Raw genomic sequence first — 21,648 nt, forward strand, 5'->3', positions numbered from 1 at the left:
TTGAATTCAAGCTTGATTCATAACAATCGACTTAAAATTTCCCTAGCGGCAGAATTAAAATTATGTCATGACATAATAAAATCGCTGAATTAAAATTATGTCTAGACATAATAAAAATTGGGCAAAAATTATGTCTAGACATAATAAAAATTGGATGAATTAAAATTATGTCTGACGTAAAAATAATTATCAAAAATATCGATACCTGAAGATATCGGTACATATACAGTTGCGAACAACATTCAGTAAGACAAGCAAATAAAAATAAATAAAGAATTTTACAGTTAACGACTTATTAACATTAATCATGCTTTATTGCGATTATGTTTTATGTTGAAATTGAAAAATATATACAAGGTGTACAACTAAAAGGATTACAGATTATTATTTAAAAAAAACTAAGCAAAATATTAAATTGTTGTTTTCTTTAGAAATAATAGTCCGTAACACTTTTAGCTTCATACCTTGTATTATATACGGTTTATAAGATTATAAGATATATTGTTTATAAGATTAAGATGCGTAACACTACAAAAAGGCGTGATATCCGTACAAAATTACCTTTTTAAAAAAAAGGTAAAAAAGAGCGCCAAGTACACGCATAGTAGTGTATATGTATTATGTTGTTACCCTGTTATGTTGTTATCTCGAAAAAAACTAAGTGGTAGTATTATACCTTCAAATAGCTTTATCCTGTACATACTCTGTTTATAAAATGCGTAATATACTACAAAAAGGCGTGATATCCGCACAAAATTACCTTTTTTAAAAAGTGTATATTGTTACCTAAAAAAAAAAGAAAGTGGTAGTATTATACCTCGAAAAAACCTAAGTAACAAGTGGTAGATCTTTATATCTCGAAAAATCTCGAAAAAATCTAAGCAGTAGTATCTTTATTTCCGAAAAATTATAACCCAAGTGATACACGTCACAAAATTATTTGTTACCTTATCAAAAAGAAGAGTCGCGCTTCAAGTGATCTATTACAATTACAAAAAAGAAATGATATCTCTTTAAATTAGAGCGCCAATTACAGAGAGAACATGTATATTGCCTCAAAAAATAATTGTTGCACTACTTTGAAAAATCTTTACATTGTGTCAATTAGAAGAGAATGTATGATAACAATTTTATAAGATTAAAAAATTTTATTTAAATTATAATTACTAAAGATGGAAAAGAACATCAGTATTGGTTTAATAAGTAAAATATTATTATAGCATTTTAAAATATTTTGAGGTTATAATAAAACAGATTCAATTAGAATATTGTGGCACAAGCTCTTTTATTCCCTTATAGAACTTAATACTATAATTAATTAATTACTAGCCAAATTACTTACAATATTACATTTCTGTAAGGATTCTGTAGAATAAATAAACTTGTTCTTAACAAACTTGGTTTTTTGAAGAGTTAAGTTTAAATTAAGAGGTTCAATTAGGTTATATACAAGATTAAATAGAATCTATAACAAAATTTATTTGCTTCTATTAATCGGATATTATAACATATCCAATATTACAATATCAGTTGTTATAATACTGACATAAAATGACATTTACACAGCATCCTATATTAGTAATTAAAACAAGATATTAAATTCGATTAATAGCAACATGAACTTAGTTTATAAAATAAATAACAGACAAAGAATGTATATATTACAGAATATATTATCATTAACATATATTATTTACAATACAGCTAGCTAGGCCATATCCATCTTTAAAATTCGTGTATATTTTAATGTATCTTAAAGATGAGATAGTTATTTTTTTATATATTTTTTTTAAAGACCGCTTAATAACTACATAGTGCTATTCCTTATAAAAAATTGAATCAAAAGCCGATATTTATAGTTAGATATTATATATAAATATAAGATCGTCTTAAGTTCATCTTCAAATAATCCGTAGCCAATGAAACAAGTCGCACAGCATCTAAAGATAAATTCAAAACGATTTTAAATATAAGATCTAACTATGAATACTAGCCAAAGGCCATATATTTAATATCGTTTTAAATACGATTTTAAGATGTTATGAACCAATCACAGAGTCGTATTAGCATCTTAAGACATTACTTGGCAGTCTTAAAACACCCAATTTTCGGTGTAAAAATACCATAAAAAATACCATCAAAGGTTTGGTGTAAATTCGGATCGTCAATTGACGGTCAACACCGAAATGAGGGTTAACCACGAAAAGAATCCTCAAATAGGGTACCCTCAAATGAGTGTAGCCCCCAAATAAGGTACTCTCTAATGAGAAAATTTACCCGACATAAAAAAAATTATATCTATTTTAAAAACTACTTTTTAACTAAATTTGTTTCTTAAGAGATGCAACCTATGATTATAAATTTTTTCTCGTACTTGAAAAACACACTTACCTTGATGGGATTCGAACTCGAGACCTCGGGGACCAGAGGATCGTGAGCCAACCGTCTTACGTGATAGACCACTTCTTAATTTGATGTAAGTGTTATATATAGTCTACATGTGTCATAACCAGCGCAAATATATAATTTTTCAAAAATTCTTAAGAAACAAATTTAGTTTAAAAAGAGTAATAAAATTTCGAATCGGATATATGAATATAATTTTTTTATTCCATAAAGCTCATGTACATTATTTCGATTAGGACCTGATTATATTACTCTACCAATATTTCATTAAAGTTAAGAATACATGTCCTGATCGGCGCCTGCTTATGTATCCCCAAGTTTTGGGGATACAAAATTCGAGTGTCGATACCGAAACTTTGGTGTCGACACCCAAAGTTTCGGTGTTGACACTCAACTTTTGGTGTCGACACTCAACTTTTGGTGTAGCTGGTTACCCGGTCTTCGCCCCAGAGGACATATGTAATAAGACACGCAAATAGTCTGTCTGTCTCTCTCTCTCTCTCTCTCTCTCTCTCTCTCTCTCTCTCTCTCTCTCTCTCTTTCTCTCTAAAATGCTGTAAATTAAAAAATATTACTTTCAATTAAACCGATTTCCAAAAAGATACCGGTTTCCAAAAAAATCGGTAACGAAAAAATATACAGTTTATAGCACTTCCCGGGAAATTTTACCCCTGTTTTATATACAATTCTTTAAAATTCGATTAATTATTTCCCGAAAAATTCGTCAAACTTTCAATACCGGTTTCCAAAAAAATCTGTAACGAAAAATTATATACTTTATAGCACTTCCCGGAATATTCAACCCCTACTTTATGTACAATTTTTTGAGATTCGGTCATTCGGAACCGGTTTCCAAAAAGATTGGTAACAAAAAATAGTACACTTTATAGCACTCCCCGGAAAATTCTACCCCTACTTCATATACAATTTTTTAAGATTCAATCAATTTCCCGAAAAATTGGAAACATTAAAAAAAACCGGTTTCCAGAAAGATCGGTAACAAAAACTATACACATCATGGCGCTCCCCGTAAAATTCTTCCCTTACTTCATATACAATTCTTTAAGATTTGGTCAATAAATTCCCGAAAAATTGAAAAAATTTCCGTACCGGTTTCCAAAAAAATCGGTAACAAAATTTATACACTTTATAGCATTCCCCGAAAAATGCTACCCCTGTTTGATCTACAATTCTTTGAGATTCGGCGAATTATTTCCCAAAAAATTAGAAAAATTAGAAAAACCGGTTTCCAGAAAATCGGTAACAAAAAACTATACATATAGTGGCACTCCCCGGAAAATTCTACCCCTATTTTATATGGTCCTAATACAAATTCGGTCCAATAATTTTTAAGTTATTAACGTTCAAACATACACCACCCGTAAAGATTTTATATAATAGTATAGAGACGTAGTTCTACGTCAAAACTACACACTCTATAGCACTCTCCGGAAAATTTTACCTCTATTTCATATACTTGTGGCAAAAATTCGGTCCAATATAGTTTTTAAGTTAAAAACGTTCAAACATACATTTCGGGTGATGTATGTTTGAACGTTTTTAACTTAAAAACTATTGGACTGAATTTGTATTAAAACCATATAAAATAGGGATAGAATTTTTCGGGGAGTGCTATAGGGTGTATAGTTTTTTGTTATTTATTTTCTGGACATCAATTTTTTAATTTTTTTACCCGTAAAAATTAGAAAAATTAAAAAATCGGTTTTTAGAAAATCGGTAACAAAAAAATACACACTCTATAGCACATTCCAGAAAATTCTACCCCTATTTCATATACTTGTTGTAAAAATTCGGTCCAATAGTTTTTAAGTTATTAACGTTCAAACATACACACCACCCGTAAAAATTTTATATAATAGTATAGATAAGATGAAGCCCAGGAAAAAGTTCAGAATTCACCAGTATTGGACTAAATGAAATAATATTATCAGAATTGAAGCATAAGTTTGAAAATGTTGCATTAAAAAACAATTAAAGTTGTATCACTTTTATTTGATAAAATTAATTTTGTGGCAGAAGTACATTATGATCCACACTGATGAAATGATTGGCTTAGCTGATGATGGTAACATACGTGAACCAATAGAAGCAAAAAGTGCTTTAGTATGTATGGTTACATGGATTCATTTAAATGTAAAACAAGTATTAGGATATTGGTTTCTGGGCAGTAAATACAATGCAAATAAAACGCATGATGTTATTTATGTTAACAACTGTAGAAGCCGTCATGGAAATAGGGTTAATAGTAAAATGTATTATCTCAGATAAAGGACCCAGAAGTCAAGGTTTATTAAAAAAGCTATCGATTACTCCCGTAAAACCATATTTTGAAAGAAATGGACATAAAATATATATTATTTGCGATCCGCCTCATTTAATTAAATCAATGAGAAATAATGTCAGAACAAAAAAGTTATTATATAAAAATGGTGTAGTTGAGTGGCAAGAAATTGAGAAAGTATATAAACTTAGTCAAGAAAATCCTTTAAATTTAATACCAAAAATTTCTGATAAACATTTTAATTTAACACATTTTTCGAAAATGAAAGTTAGCTTAGCAACACAAATTTTTTCAGAATCTATGTATACTGCATACTTAATATATAAAACTATGTTCCCAGACTATTTTCGTAAAGATAATGACATGGCCTTACAATATTTATTATAGACATGGATAAACCATTTGATACACTAAATTCTTCTTTAAAGAGAAAAACAGTACCTAATAAATTAAATTACACTATTACAAAAGACACAGAACAGAGAATTTTTACAAAATATTTTTAGAACCTTTAGAAAACAGTATATTTGAAATTGGGCCACAACCAGCTTGTAGAATAGATTTTTTATTAACAATAAATTCTACTATTTAAAGATTTAAACGAGAATTATGAAATTCATTAACTTTGCACTATAAAATTAAATCAAGATCTATTAGAAAATTTATTTTCTGTTATAAGACAACAGAATGAATGTTCTGTCAATCCGTCCCCAAAACAATTTCAAGCTGGCTTACGACATATTATCATTACACATTTGTCAAAAGTATCAAGTCAGTAAGTGAGACAGATAAAAATTATATTTTTACAAAACTGAGTCAACTTAAACATACAATGCAATCTAATAAACAGAATCAAAGAACAAATAAACAGACTTCGTCGATTTTAACATTAACAAAAATAAATCTCGAAGAATTTGTAACGATGCGCCCCAAAACGCATCATTCCCGGCGAGCATCAGCCGGATGCCGCCCGGCCGAACACCCGCCGGGCGAGACAAGGCACGTTGTGCCTTTTTAGTCCAGTCACTATGTACAAAAAAACGGATTATAAAAGACATAATTCTGACCCAGGATTTTTCTTTTGGGGGGTGTTGGGGGGCTCAAGAAAAGCTTAATCTCAAGTTTTCGACCTCTGTTTCCCGCTTGCTTTTTTTACGGGAGTAAAAAATGTGAAAAAATGGTTTTTCCGCGATAACTCGGTTTCTAATAAAGTTACAAGGTCGAATCGGAGCTCATTTTAAAGCTTTTTTTACGCTCTACAAATTATGTCGTATGACATTTTTACGTATGATCGATTGTTTTCGAGACATCGAACGAGAAAGGGAAATAAAAAAGTATGAGAGAGATATATTTAGTTTTTTCTTTTTACTCATTATTGTCGTCCGAACTTGCAAAAATGCTTCAAATAAAACTTGTAGAGCGTAAAAAACCTACAATTTTTATTTGTTATTTATTTTATTTCGTTGAAAATTACGCCTTGTAGAGCGCCTCAAAGTGGAGAGTCGTCGTCATCGCGTTAGCGGCGCGTTGGTTACGTCGATACGCGGCACCGAACGCTTTCGCTAAGATTTCCGACTTCATTGACGCAAATAAGTAACATAATAGGTGTTTTTTATAGGATTTTTCCCGCTCTACAAGTTACGTTCAGTGATATTTTGGCGTACGATCGATAGTTTTCGAGATATCGAAAGAGAAAAGGAAAAATTGAGCATTTTTGTTCGTTTTTTTCTATTTTATCGTTTTTCGCACACGAATCTGTATAAACGCTTCAAATAAAACTTGCACAGCAATAAAAATCGTAAAATGTTCTTATTTATTACTTTAATTTCGTTGAAAATTCCATACCGCACTACGCCTTAAAGTTGCAAATAAATCTTGCAAAGCCTGAAATTATTGTAGCTATTTTGAAACCGTCAAGTTTTCTTAATTACACTTACCGTTTCATTGAAGAATACATGAAAGCGTGCAGTTTTATATCTAAGTGACAATATTTGTGAAGTAAGTTTATAAGAAAGAAATACTTTATCGCTGACGCGATGGCGACGACTCTCCACTTTGAGGTGCTCTACAAGGCGTAATTTTCAACGAAATGAAATGAATAACAAATAAAAATTGTAGGTTTTTTTACGCTCTACAAGTTTTATTTGAAGCATTTTTGCAATTTCGGACGACAATAATGAGTAAAGAGAAAAAACTAAATATCTCTCATACTTTTTTATTTCCCTTTCTCGTTCCATGTCTCGAAAACAATCGATCATACGTAAAAATGTCATATGACATAATTTGTAGAGCGTAAAAAAAACTTTAAAATGAGCTCCGATTCGACCTTGTAACTTTATTAGAAACCGAATTATCGCGGAAAAACCATTTTTCACATTTTTTACTCCCGTAAAAAAAGCAAGCGGGAAACAAAGGTCGAAAACTTGAGATTAAGCTTTTTTTGATCCCCCCAACACCCCCCAAAAGAAAAATCCTGGGTCAGAATTATGTCTTTTTTAAATGTACATAGTGACTGGACTATTTTTTAAAACTAATCATCTCGCGTATCAGTCCGCAAACGGACTTAGCGCGGCAACCGACTCGGAGCGCCGAGCGGTGCCGAAAACGGCCGAGAGCCACCGAACGCAATCGCGGCGTCGGGGCGCCGTACTTCCCGAACGCTCCACCGCTCCATCCCGGCGCGCGCGATTGCCGTCGCGTATACCCCCGCCACGCCGACGCGCCACCGCGAATATATAAACCGAGCAATGTTGCTAAGTTTGAGATTCCACCGTGAGCCAGCAAACCGATCCGACCGATTCCGCTGCTCACGGATCCCAATCCCACAGTCGAACAACCCGGAGGTAGAGAGAGCTCTCTGCCTCTGCCGAGTGAAGTATCTAGGCGGTTGACTCGAAATCCTATACGAACACCTGTGACACCGGAGTGAACCAGGGTAAGAGAGTTCTTCTCTTACTCGCCAAGGGTCTTGGCCACCCGGTGCCGCCTCCCGCCTACACGAATCGAGGTGCCAGGGGATAGAGAGTACTTCTCTATCTCCGCTAAGGGTCTTATATCACGCCCAATCGCGATATCCAAACCTGCGATACCGCGTCACCCGCGCCGAAATACCTCCGCGAGCCCGCACGCCCGCCGGTCCGCGAAACCCAGCGACCTCCGTGCATCATCGCTTTACCAGGCGTCCGCACGCTCTGCGATATCGATATTGTAACCGCGTCCGCGACCTATTACGCGTATCTTGTAACCGCGTCCGCGACTTACCACACGTAGCCAGCGACTCCGCGATCGCTGTAATCCGTCGCCATCGTCGCAACGACCGCGACCTTTTGTACATATTCACCGCTCCCGCGAGCATCTCTATGTATTCACGTAGCAACGACCGCGATCTTCTGTACATATTCACTGAATAAATACCGTATTTTGTTGTATTATACTTTAACCGAGTCTTGTGTCTTCCTCCGCGCCTACTCCGAACCCTGACCAGCCGCGAGCTAAATCCGCGCTTCGGAAGCTAGGTTGTTTTAAATTAAATGAATCTCTTTGTATAGATTCTGAAACCAAACAGTTCACACACAGAATCGAATGCTATTTATTATATATTTGGCTAAAAAATTTCTTGCCCATCATGTATGCACTGTGCATGTGAATAATTATTAGATTTTAACATTAATACAGAATATCACGATCACAAATTATTTGCGTTAATGAAAACATATGTATAAGACAGTAGTTTAGTTTATGTTACAGAAAATGTGTTTCAAATTATTATAGGTTGGGAAAAAAAGTTTAAATGCGTCATTCGAAATATTATTCATGAAAAGAATTTAGGAAAATTGATAACAGATATTTTAAAAGATAACTATCCAATTGTTCAATTATGCTGTCCAGAATCTTCAGATTCCTTTTTGTGTATGTTTGTAAGAATAAGATTCATTGGGAAGCACGTCTAATGAGACGAAATATATATTGCCGTTGGTGAGAGAGAAAGCGAAGATGCTGAGTGCAAAAAGTGTAAGCAACGCGAATGGAATGAATACGAAATCAGATTTCGCGCAATATCGGGGGTATTTAGTTGGGCATCAGACTCGCGAGAGGGCACTGAAGGCTGTATACGCATAGAAATCCTTTAATGAGGGATAGGGTCTTGGCACATAGAAAAACTTAAGCAGTAAAACTTAAGCAGTAAGAAATCAACGGTATGGATTCGCTACCGCTTAGGGCCATGCCTTAAGTTCTTGACTGTGATTGGCTGATTTGCTTACTGCTTGAGTTTTACTGCTTAAGTTTTTCTATGTGCCATGGCCCTATATGGCCCTAAGACGGGAGTCCGCTTTGAGCCGGCGTCCGGTACGGCTCATGTGCTACATTCGGAAACTCATGAAGAAAAGTAGCGGGCTCCCTCATTCGTGACTCGTGATTGCAGTGTTTATTTGTAGTTGTTGTCTTGTAATATAAATTGTTGGAAAATACTTTCAAATGAAAGACCAATCGTCTGAGCGGATTTCTTTAGCGAATCATTTGTGTTCGCGTGTCTTGGTGCATTTGCGGCGGGTGCCTGGCCTGTCTTGAGAGTCCTTCTATGTCCAAATAAGGTTTTTGCTACAATCTCTGGGAATGATTTGAATTGAGTTATGTCTCTAGCGCTTATGTTGACTTGAATTCCAGAGTTTTTCTGATATTGACGATCTGAACCCATTGTCCTGCTCGTGTTATTGTGCGGATTCCAGCATTGAAACATGTTACGATTAGCATTCTAGCATTAGCATTCTATATGTGCGTGATCACATTCCTTCGGACTATGCCCAAATAAGGTTTTTGCTATAATGAAGAATATTGTATATAAAAATAACTAGAATTAATTGTTTGGAGCCTTTCATATATTTTGCTTTGTATCTATAAATTAGTCCTGCGGTTTTTGAGAAGTTTAATGATAATGCGATTGTCTATGCTATTTAACGAGCGTGAATTGATCCTTCTGGGCGTCCCTACCCCGGGGGGAATGCTTGGGATGTCGACCACGCGTTTTAGTATAATATTTAAGAAGCGATTTTGGAATAACCTAAATGAGAAAATTAAGAATTACTCTAAAGTTTGATCTGCTATTAGTGGTGTTTGACCGTGATATGCGATGTATTTTCGATAGTTTTGAATGGTAGTCATAGATTGTTATGGAATTTACTCATCTGAAAGCGATTGAAGATTGTTAATTTGATTGTATTAATTGAATCATGGATTGAGCGACTATATCTGCAGTGATTGACCGTGTTATGCGATGTAAATATGCGATAGATTTGAATCATATTCAATGTTAGTTATGGAGTCATCTCTCCTGTGAGCGGATCTGATTGTTATGGAGCCAACTCTCTTTTACCATTCGAGAATTCTACGATCTTTTGAGATGTCGCAAGAGGGCGACTTTTTCCCCAGAGAGTCTCCCATCTACGCTTGCTAAGGAAGCATGGTACTTGGGCTCACACAGAGCCTGAAATCCATCCGGGGTATAGAAGAACTGGCCGTATTGTCCTCGGTTAGAGGCAGGAGCCAACGAAATTAAAGAAGAAAAGAAGGGGTATAGAAGAAGAAGAAGAAGAGGGATAAGACACCGAGGGTGCAGGATGCGGATGGGTCGTCCTCCATTAATGGGATACTTCCGCTTTGAGTATATTTTAGTAAAGATAGTGTATAGCTAGTGTATAGTATATGTTACTAATGGCCGCAGGGGAAAGTAATCAAAACAGACCGTATTGTCCTCTAAAAAGAGGCAAGAAGAAATATAAGAAATATTATAACTGATAAATTGAGAAAAAATAAAAGTATAATATTGTACATACTTAATAAATCCAATTTTATTACAATTGAATGTGATTTTATATTATCATTTAACACTGAAATGAGAATACATAACCTCAACTATAAATCATCAAATTAACTAATATAGATAAATATAAATTATTTAGAAAATGCGATATTGCAAAGCAGTTAATTGTGGCAATTCAAGTAAAAAAAGCTTCAAAATGTGCCATTTCCCTACCTCTCCGAACCGAAAAGCAAAATGGATAAAAAATGTGGGGCGTGATAACTGGTCTCCTGAAAAGTATTCAACATTATGTGAAGTAAGTATATTCAAGCTTTTTGTGTGATTTGAGTTTACTTATATTTAACTTATATTTAACTTATATTTCTTATTCTCTAGAAATATTTTTCGGATAAAATGTGGGAAAATGCACAAAAAATTGGGAAAAAAATTAAAGCCAACATCAGTTCCCAATCGTTTTGACCAGCCAACTCTTCCTTTATCTTTACTTACAACTATTTTAGGTAATTATTTATATTTTTCAAATAATAATCATAAAAAAATTGGCAAGTAAATAATATTACTTTGATTTCATTTTAGAAGAGTATATTGAAGAACAAACTTCAAACAATCATTCTGAACACAATTAATCTTTTTCGATATTTTTGTCTGACATTTAATGCAGTTAAGGAAGTATTTTTTATACATGTTTCATTTGTTATTAATATTATTTATTAATAATATTCAATTTTCATTAATTCATTTTTATTGTTATTTTCAGGCAAAAATATCCCAAGAACGTGTAAATCAAATCATGCAGACCATTATTATTCGTCATACATGAATTTTCAACATTAAAATCAACAAGATTTTTTGTATTCATAATTTTTTGCGTTTTTTGAACACGAACAAAAATGTCTATAATTTAAATTCCGTTTAATTATAAATAATTTTAAATTGTACATATTATTTCAAATTGTCAGCAAATTGTTCATATCTGTCTTATTTGAGCGAAGCAAGAACTAATACTTTTCTCGAGAAATCACGCTTTTGTCTTATTAAAGAAATAAAAATGGTTTCTTTATTTTATTTTTAAATTATTTAAAAACTACACTGAATTGGATTACAAATCCTCTTTTTGAACCCTCAAAACATGGAGATGTATTAAGAATACAATTTTTGTTAATTAAACTACTGATCGTAATATTTTCCTTATTTTCTAAAAAGTTTTAATTTTCAGAGCTGGAAGTTAATAATATACATTTGCTCAGACTATCGCGTCAACACATTTTTAGTATAAAAATGATTTTCAAAATTGTTCTGTTTTTTTTTTAGTTATTGAATTTACAAATTTGCTAAATTTATATAAAAACTTTTAAATCTATACAAAAAATTATTTATTGTATTGTTTACTGCATTTATTAACTTTTTGTGATAAATTAAATTTATCAGTATTTATTGTTTGTTACTATTTACTCAATTTATTAATTTACTAAATTTATTTTATTTAATTAAATTTTATTTATTGCTTTTTTCAATTTAATTAAATTAATTCCTCAATTTTAGAATTAAATTTATGTAGACATATTTTCGATACAATTATTTTATTTTATTCAAAAATGACGCGTAATATGCCTGCCGTCACTTCCGCTCCCATTAATGGCGGCTTTGTCTCATATCCCTCATTAAAGAATCCCTATATACGCATAGTGATATACGCAAAAATACATTACGCTTTTATGGGATCTTCCACTCTATCTAAGGCTGGTATTCATAGTTTTCAAGATCGTCTTAAGTAATGTCTTAAGACGCTAATACGGTTCTGTGATTGGTTCATGACATCTTAAGATTGAACTTAAGGGCCTTGGCACATAGAAAAACTTAAGCAGTTAAACTTAAGCAGTAAGAAATCAACGGTATGGATTCGCTACCGCTTAGGGCCGTGCCTTAAGTTCTTGACTGTGATTGGCTGATTTGCTTACTGCTTGAGTTTTACTGCTTAAGTTTTTCTATGTGTCTGGGCCTTAAGACGGTCTTAAATAACTATGAATACCGGCCTAAGGCTGAGTTTCCACTGAGCGCGTCAGGCGTCGCGTCGTCCGAGTTGAACCAATAAAAACATCCCATTTTGATCCCGTCACAAGAATGTAATAAAATGGGATGTTTTGATTGGTTAACTTGTGACGACGCAACGCGTGACGCGCTCAGTGGAAACTCAGCCTAATTCTCTTTGCTCTTAAGGTGAAATTTCATGGACAGTGAAAAGTAGCAGCAGATCGTACTGATTGACTACAAAATAGAGAAGTTCTAGGAACTCGAGAACTTCTCTATTTTATAGCCAATCAGTATGATCTGCTGCTGCTTTTTACTGCCTATGAAATTTCACCAAGCTTTCGCACACGAATTGCCATAACCATAAACGTAAAACGCAAACATGAGCTATAGAACAATCAGAATATTGCTTTAGCTTCATGTATTCCAGAAGACGATAAAAATGGGCCGTAAGCAGAAGTAAGTAGTTCAACCGGTTGAAATCGTACTTACTTTTGCTTACGGACAATTGTACCATCATTTCTATCGTCTTCTAGAATACATAAAACTAAAACATTCTGATTGGTTCTTTAACTTACCTTAACGTTTTACGTTTATGGTTATGGCAATTCGTGTGCAAAAGCCTTTACGACTCCTGGGAGTCTATTACGTATCTTTTTACGAGGTGAAAATGTGAAAAGTGAGAGAATTTAGTGAACTAGATTTCAACCAATGAAATCGTAGATACTCTAGAAATCTAGTAATTCTATTAATTTTTCGCATTTTTACCTCGTGAAAAGAAATGTAATAGGCGGCCCCCCTGTTCATTGACTGCAGCCATCTTCGATTGACGTCAGAAGCGAGAAAAATATCATAAAAGTTTCTGCGATATATATTTAAAATATAAATGTTTTTCAATAAGATAGTGTTTGTAATCAATAGAATAGAATTGTAAAATATACCTCATTTAATGCACATATGTCAAATTGAATTGTGCTAATCAAGGACGAAAATAATAATCATTTTGACAGCTGCCGAATAAATATTTGCTTTCACATATTAAATTATAACAAAATAGTAGCCTTCGGTGTATTTCAACACTACAACAATTGTTTAAATAAATATTTTATTGTATCATTTTAAAGAGGTGAATTTTTTAAGTAGGCATCAAGTTAAGCATAGATGGCCCCATATGCGGAGCTAACTATCCACATTCGGGGGCTATCTGTCCACATAATAAAAAACACATATTATTTATATTAATTTTTATACTTATTTATAATATTATTTATTATTAATATATCTCAACATATAATATTGAAAAAACTGCCTAGTCGTTGGAGTCAGAGCAGTAGTAGGTACTTTGTGTAGATTTTTTGACAGGATTCCTGCGTACTAACACTCTTTACGTACGGTAGCATCAAACTGATTTTGAGTCCGTTGCAAAATCAATGTGATGAAGTTTCTTTTGTCCCCTTAATTCTTTAATCTTTTTTTGTATATGGGGCCTTTATTTTATCCTCAGCAGCGTTTTAAATAGAAAAATATTTAATAATTTGGTAAATCTGAAGAATAGTGGCCTCCTCACCGATTTCGTTCAACTTGGGCTTAATCGACGCGTTTTTGCACGAAACGACCGAATCTGGCAGAAAAAAGTGTCGCTCTGCCCCGCGAAGCGAGATATTAACGGTTAAAGTTGACGACTATCAGGTTATGATTCCTGTCATACCGACGCGATGTAGCGACTGGTAGCGACCACGAACATGCCCTGTGGCCACACGCGCATGCTCAGTGGCCGCACGCGCATGCAAAAGAAGGTCACGTGACAACTGTCTGCTTGGTAAGTACATACATATTTATGTGTACTTTTCACATACCAACTATTCTCTGCTTTAACAAATTATTTATGTTTTGTTAACTTAAACGCTTAATAACTGTAACAGAAATAATTTGTTAAAGCAGAGAATAGTTGGTATATGAAAAGTACATGTAAATATGAACTTTTCATATACCAACTATTCTCTGCTTTAACAATTTTATTTCTGTTTCGTTAACTTCAACACTCAATATCTGTAACATAAATAATTTGTTAAAGCAGAGAATAGTTGATATATGAAAAGTAAATATTTATATATACTTTTCATATACCAACTATTCTCTGCTTTAACAAATTATTTATGTTTCGTTAACTTAAACGCTTAATATTTGTAACAGAAATAATTTGTTAAAGCAGAGAATAGTTGGTATATAAAAAGTACATGTAAATATGAACTTTTCATATACCAACTATTCTCTGCTTTAACAAATTATTTATGTTTCGTTAACTTAAACGCTTAATATTTGTAACAGAAATAATTTGTTAAAGCAGGGAATAGTTGGTATATAAAAAATACATGTAAATATGAACTTTTCATATACCAACTATTCTCTGCTTTAACAATTTTATTTCTGTTTCGTTAACTTCAACACTTAATATCTGTAACATAAATAATTTGTTAAAGCAGAGAATAGTTGATATATGAAAAGTAAATATTTATGTATACTTTTTATATACCAACTATTCTCTGCTTTAACAAATTATTTATGTTTCGTTAACTTAAACGCTTAATATTTGTAACAGAAATAATTTGTTAAAGCAGAGAATAGTTGGTGTATGAAAAGTACATGTAAAAACGAAGGGGGGCTTTTGGCCTCCCCCCCTCGCACCCCCAGCGGTTGAAAAAGCGTGGAAATTAACATAATTTATGATATTAACATAAATTTATGACAAATTAATAAATTATTTAATAGAACATAATGTGATAAGTAATAAAATACATTGTCCAAAGTACAATAATAAATTAAAGTTAAACAGAGATAATTTCTCATTTCGTTGACAAAAAGTATTATATGAGAAAAGTAAACATAAAAAATATGTGGAGAAACAATGCACATTAAAAGGAAGTGTTAGATTTAATACATGGTTTTTCTCATATAATGCTTTCCGACAACGAAATGAGAAATTATCTATGTTTAACTTTAATTTATTATTGCACTTCGGACAATATATTTCGTTGCTTATCACATTATGTTCTATTAAATAGTATTATAACTCGAAAAAACCTAAGTAACAAGTGGTAGATCTTTATATCTCGAAAAATCTCGAAAAAATTTAAGCAGTAGTATCTTTATTTCCGAAAAATTATAACCCAAGTGATACACGTCACAAAATTATGTTACCTTATCAAAAAAAAGAGTCGCGCTTTAAGTGATCTATTACAATTACAAAAAAGAAATGATATCTTTTTAAGTTAGAGCGCCAATTACAGAGAGAACATGTATATTGCCTCAAAAAATAATTGTTGCACTACATTGAAAAATCTTTACATTGTGTCAATTAGAAAAGAATGTATAATAACAATTTTATAAGATTAAAAAATTTTATTTAAATTTAACAAGGGAATACAAGATATTTAAATACAAAGTTATTTACATGTGTATTTTTTAATGGCCACAAAGAATTACAGAAGTAACAGTACAAAATAAAAATATTTTATTAAAATACATAAATTTTTCTTGTAAAAAAACTTGGCGCTGCTAGACCTTTTAAATAAATAAAAACAACAATAAATAAAAATAATTCAGAGAAGAATACAATGGGAGTAATATTAAATGATTATCAGCGTGGATGTGGGAGTGAGTGATATGGGTGTGCGTGACTACGCGGACGGCGGATAATGCGGCTTATAATTAAGTATAGAATAAGTTTATTTATTTATTTAAAATTTCGAGGTCTAGCAGCGCCAAGTTTTTTTACAAGAAAAATTTATGTATTTTAATAAAATATTTTTATTTTGTACTGTTACTTCTGTAATTCTTTGTGGCCATTAAAAAATACACATGTAAATAACTTTGTATTTAAATATCTTGTATTCCCTTGTTAAATTTAAATAAAATTTTTTAATCTTATAAAATTGTTATTATACATTCTTTTCTAATTGACACAATGTAAAGATTTTTCAATGTAGTGCAACAATTATTTTTTGAGGCAATATACATGTTCTCTCTGTAATTGGCGCTCTAACTTAAAAAGATATCATTTCTTTTTTGTAATTGTAATAGATCACTTAAAGCGCGACTCTTTTTTTTGATAAGGTAACATAATTTTGTGACGTGTATCACTTGGGTTATAATTTTTCGGAAATAAAGATACTACTGCTTAAATTTTTTCGAGATTTTTCGAGATATAAAGATCTACCACTTGTTACTTAGGTTTTTTCGAGTTATAATACTACCACTTTCTTTTTTTTTAGGTAACAACATATACACTACTATACGTGTACTTGGCGCCTTTTTTTACCTTTTTTTAAAAAAGGTAATTTTGTGCGGATATCACGCCTTTTTGTAGTATATTACGCATTGTATAAACAGTATGTACAGGATAAAGCTATTTGGAGGTATAATACTACCACTTTGTTTTTTCGAGGTAACAACATAACAGGGTAACAACATAATACATATACACTATTATGCGTGTACTTGGCGCTCATTTTACCTTTTTTTTAAAAAGGTAATTTTGTATGGATATCACGCCTTTTTGTAGTGTTGCGCAACTTAATCTTATAAACAATATATCTTATAATTTCATAAACCGTATATAATACAAGGTATGAAGCTAAAAGTGTTACGGACTATTATTTCTAAAGAAAACAACAATTTAATATTTTGCTCAGTTTTTTAAAAATAATAATCTGTAACCCTTTTAGTTGTACACCTTGTATATATTTTTCAATTTCAACATAAAACATAATCGCAATAAAGCATGATTAATGTTAATAAGTCGTTAACTGTAAAATTCTTTATTTATTTTTATTTGCGTGTCTTACTGAATGTTGTTCGCAACTGTATATGTACCGATATCTTCAGGTATCGATATTTTTGATAATTATTTTTACGTCAGACATAATTTTAATTCATCCAATTTTTATTATGTCTAAACATAATTTTTGTCCAATTTTTATTATGTCTAGACATAATTTTAATTCAGCGATTTTTATTATGTCATGACATAATTTTAATTCTGCCGCTAAGGAAATTTTAAGTCGATTTTTATGAATCAAACTTGAATTCAATGTTTAGGTGTCCCAGGTTGCCGATGACGAGGTCCACATAGCGCGCTCTATAGTTTTCGGTGTCCAGGTGTATTAATACCTTGAATTTGATGGCCACGTGTTCCAAGTTGCCGATGACGAGGTCCACATAGTGCGCTTCGTAGTTTTCGGTGTCTACATGTATTAATACCTCGAATTCGATATCTACGTGTCCTACATTGGGTGCGTTCAGCCGATACTTTGCTAGCCTAGCAATCGTGAGCAGTCGCTCGTTTTCGCTCGTTTCCTCTTTTTTGACTTACTGGATTAAAAAGAGAAGAAACGAGCAAAAACGAGCAACTGCTCACGATTGCTAGGCTAGCGGAGTATCGGCTGAACGCACCCATTCAGATTTAAAGTTATTAATACACCTAGACACCAAAAACTATGAAGCGCATTATGTGGACCTCGTCATCAGCAACCTGGGACACCTAGACATCAATTTCAAGGTATTAATACACGTAGACACCGAAAACTACGGAGCGCAATATGTGGACCTTGTCATCGGCAACCTGGGACACCTAAACATTGAATTCAACATATTATTACACCTGGACACCGAAAACTACGAAGCGCACTATGTGGACCTCGTCATCGGCAACCTGGGACACGTAGACATCAAATTCAACGTACGATTACACCTGGACACCGGAAACTATGAAGCGCACTATCTGGATCCCGTCATCGGCAACCTGGGATACGTGGACATCGAATTCAAAATATTAATACACGTAGACACCGAAAACTACGGAGCGCACTATGTGGATCTTGTCATCGGCAACCTGGGACACCTAGACATCGAATTCAACGTACAATTACACCTGGACACCGAAAACTATGAAGCGCACTATCTGGATCTCGTCATCGGCAACCTGGGACACGTGAACATCAAATTCGAGGTATTATTACACCTAGACACCGAAAACTACGGAGCGCGATATCTGGACCTCGTCATCGGCAACCTGAGACACGTGGACATCGAATTCAAGATATTAATACACGTAGACACCAAAAACTACGGAGCGCACTGTGTGGACCTCGTCATCGGCAACCTGGGACACCTAGACATCGAATTCAACGTACAATTACACCTGGACACCGAAAACTATGAAGCGCACTATCTGGATCTCGTCATCGGCAACCTGGGACACGTGAACATCAAATTCGAGGTATTATTACACCTAGACACCGAAAACTACGGAGCGCGATATCTGGACCTCGTCATCGGCAACCTGAGACACGTGGACATCGAATTCAAGATATTAATACACGTAGACACCAAAAACTACGGAGCGCACTGTGTGGACCTCGTCATCGGCAACCTGGGACACCTAGACATCGAATTCAACGTACAATTACACCTGGACACCGAAAACTATGAAGCGCACTATCTGGATCTCGTCATCGGCAACCTGGGACACGTGAACATCAAATTCGAGGTATTATTACACCTAGACACCGAAAACTACGGAGCGCGATATCTGGACCTCGTCATCGGCAACCTGAGACACGTGGACATCGAATTCAAGATATTAATACACGTAGACACCAAAAACTACGGAGCGCACTGTGTGGACCTCGTCATCGGCAACCTGGGACACGTAGACATCGCATTCAACGTATTATTACACCTGGACACCGAAAACTACGAAGCGCACTGTGTGGACCTCGTCATCGGCAACCTGGGACACGTGGACATCGAATTCAAGATATTAATACACGTAGACACCAAAAACTACGGAGCGCACTATGTGGACTTCGTCATCGGCAACCTGGGACACGTGGACATCGAATTCAAGGTATTAATACACGTAGACACCGAAAACTACGGAGCGCACTATGTGGACCTCGTCATCGGCAACCTGGGACACCTAGACATCGAATTCAACGTACGATTACACCTGGACACCGAAAACTACGAAGCGCACTGTGTGGACCTCGTCATCGGCAACCTGGGACACGTGGACATCGAATTCAAGGTATTAATACACGTAGACACCGAAAACTACGGAGCGCACTATGTGGACCTCGTCATCGGCAACCTGGGACACGTAGACATCAAATTCAACGTATTATTACACCTGGACACCGAAATCTATGAAGCGCATTATCTGGATCCCGTCATCGGCAACCTGGGACACGTGGACATCGAATTCAAGATATTAATACACGTAGACACCAAAAACTACGGAGCACACTATGTGGACCTCGTCATCGGCAACCTGGGACACGTAGACATCGAATTCAACGTATTATTACACCTGGACACCGAAAACTGTAAAGCGCACTATCTGGACCTTGTCATCGGCAACCTGGGATACATAGACATCAAATTCAAGTTTGATTCATAAGAATCGACTTAAAAATTCCCTAGCGGCACTTTCTGCCAAGCATAGAGAACCTACTTTTCCGTTGACTCAATATTTATTATATATATACCTAATTTTTACTTAAATAGAAATCTTCCTCCTGACCGATAAGTTTATCGACCTAATTTTGAAATACGCGCGCGATATCGAAACTGGCGATACCTGCGCCGCCAGCGTCGAAAAAGTGAAAAGGACGTTTCTCTGATAATCATAATAATATTGAATGAGAGCGTTAGGAGTATCTTAAAAATAAATTTTCACATTTGGACTTTGCGTCGCAATATCTCCGCTCGTAAGGCACGTAGCGGAATATTATGAGAGAAACCCCCCCCCTAATTGGACCCCAAGCTATCGATCAAGCCTACTTAGAACTTGATCCGTTCACTCGTTATCGAGATCTCAACATCTCGGGTACTCGCAACCCGTCGCGTCGCGTAAAAGAGTCACGGTCGGTCTCGCTCCGCGTGTACTTGGCGCGAGACACTACCGTGTCTCTTGATAATTTATTAATTTGTCTTTATCGTGAGTCACTGCCAAAAACTCGTGCAGCTGCATTTTGACACAATGACTTATGATAAAACAAAAGACTATCATTTCAAATTATGTTACACTTCTGACTTATACCAACCAAACAGTTGTCACGTGATCTGCTGCATGCGCGTGCGGCCACTGAGCATGCGCGTGTGGCCGCAGGGCATGGTCGTAGTCGCTGCATCTCGTCGGTATGACAGGAATCATAACCTGATTCCTGTCAACTTTAACCGTTAATATCTCGCTTCGCGGGGCAGAGCGACCCTTTTTTCTGCCAGATTCGGTCGTTTCGTGCAAAAACGCGTCGATTAAGTCCAAGTTGAACGAAATCGGTGAGGAGGCCACTATTCTTCAGATTTACCGCAGGATCAAGTAACTGCTCGTAGGTCACTTTTTTTTTACAGTAGCGAGTGAGAGTCCGTACATTTATTCCAAAGCGCTGTTTGCAAAAACAAAAAATTCTCGCTCGATTTTTATTCTTTTAATCGCTATAAGTATAATTTTATTGGTTATGTCTACCTTATCCGTTTTAAGAGGATCCTGGAGTGACGGCCAAACTCCGACGGGAAAGCGCCCTCATCTAAGCGGAATTAAAAGTATCGATAATTTTGATCATTCTGTACTTATCCAACGAGATATCCTACGATATCACAGATTTTGTGACGATATCCTGTCCTTGTCAGATTGCAACGCCATGTACACTGCGTGTGTGTACATGAAAAAAATCTGCGATCAGTGAAAATCTTTCTTGTTAGGCTTTTAATCTTAGTTTCAATGATTCAACGTTGTTTAGTGGGGTACTTTCGATTTGTACACGTAAGCTATATAATTCGTATATTAAACAAAAGTTTCCATGAAGTGATAGCTCTAGGCGCAAAAGGTTATAGGTACACCATAGTATCAAATATAATTTTTTCAATTCTTTTAAATCTGTAAAGCCAATTCGAAGAAAATCATACACCTATAATATAAATATCGATAATTGCCGTCGCTCCAGGATCCCCTTAAGGAAAGTCTTTCTTTTGTAGTTACCACCATGATCTATAAGAGATAATTATAAAAGAACAATCCATCATTGAAGTGTAA

The 21,648-nt window shown here is 34.4% G+C and overlaps 1 protein-coding gene across 6 annotated transcripts in view; it reads right to left on the reverse strand.

The window, feature by feature from the left end:
• Ry (xanthine dehydrogenase rosy) overlaps positions 1 to 21,648 on the reverse strand; it is a 149,797-nt gene that overhangs the window by 121,859 nt on the left and 6,290 nt on the right. Inside the window, exon 1 of one of the 6 annotated variants that reach the window (XM_077414071.1) lies at positions 20,660 to 20,950. The exons of the other annotated variants lie outside the window; for them this stretch is intronic. Coding sequence (XP_077270197.1) covers positions 20,660 to 20,746 — 87 coding nt within the window. The 5' untranslated portion in view covers positions 20,747 to 20,950. Of the gene's footprint in view, positions 1 to 20,659; positions 20,951 to 21,648 lie in introns of those variants that run through there. 6 annotated transcript variants of the gene reach the window in all.

The sequence above is a fragment of the Temnothorax americanus genome, unplaced genomic scaffold (genome assembly GCF_048541705.1).
Source record: "Temnothorax americanus isolate GAGA-0224 unplaced genomic scaffold, ASM4854170v1 Scaffold35, whole genome shotgun sequence".
NCBI classification, from domain to species: domain Eukaryota; kingdom Metazoa; phylum Arthropoda; class Insecta; order Hymenoptera; family Formicidae; genus Temnothorax; species Temnothorax americanus.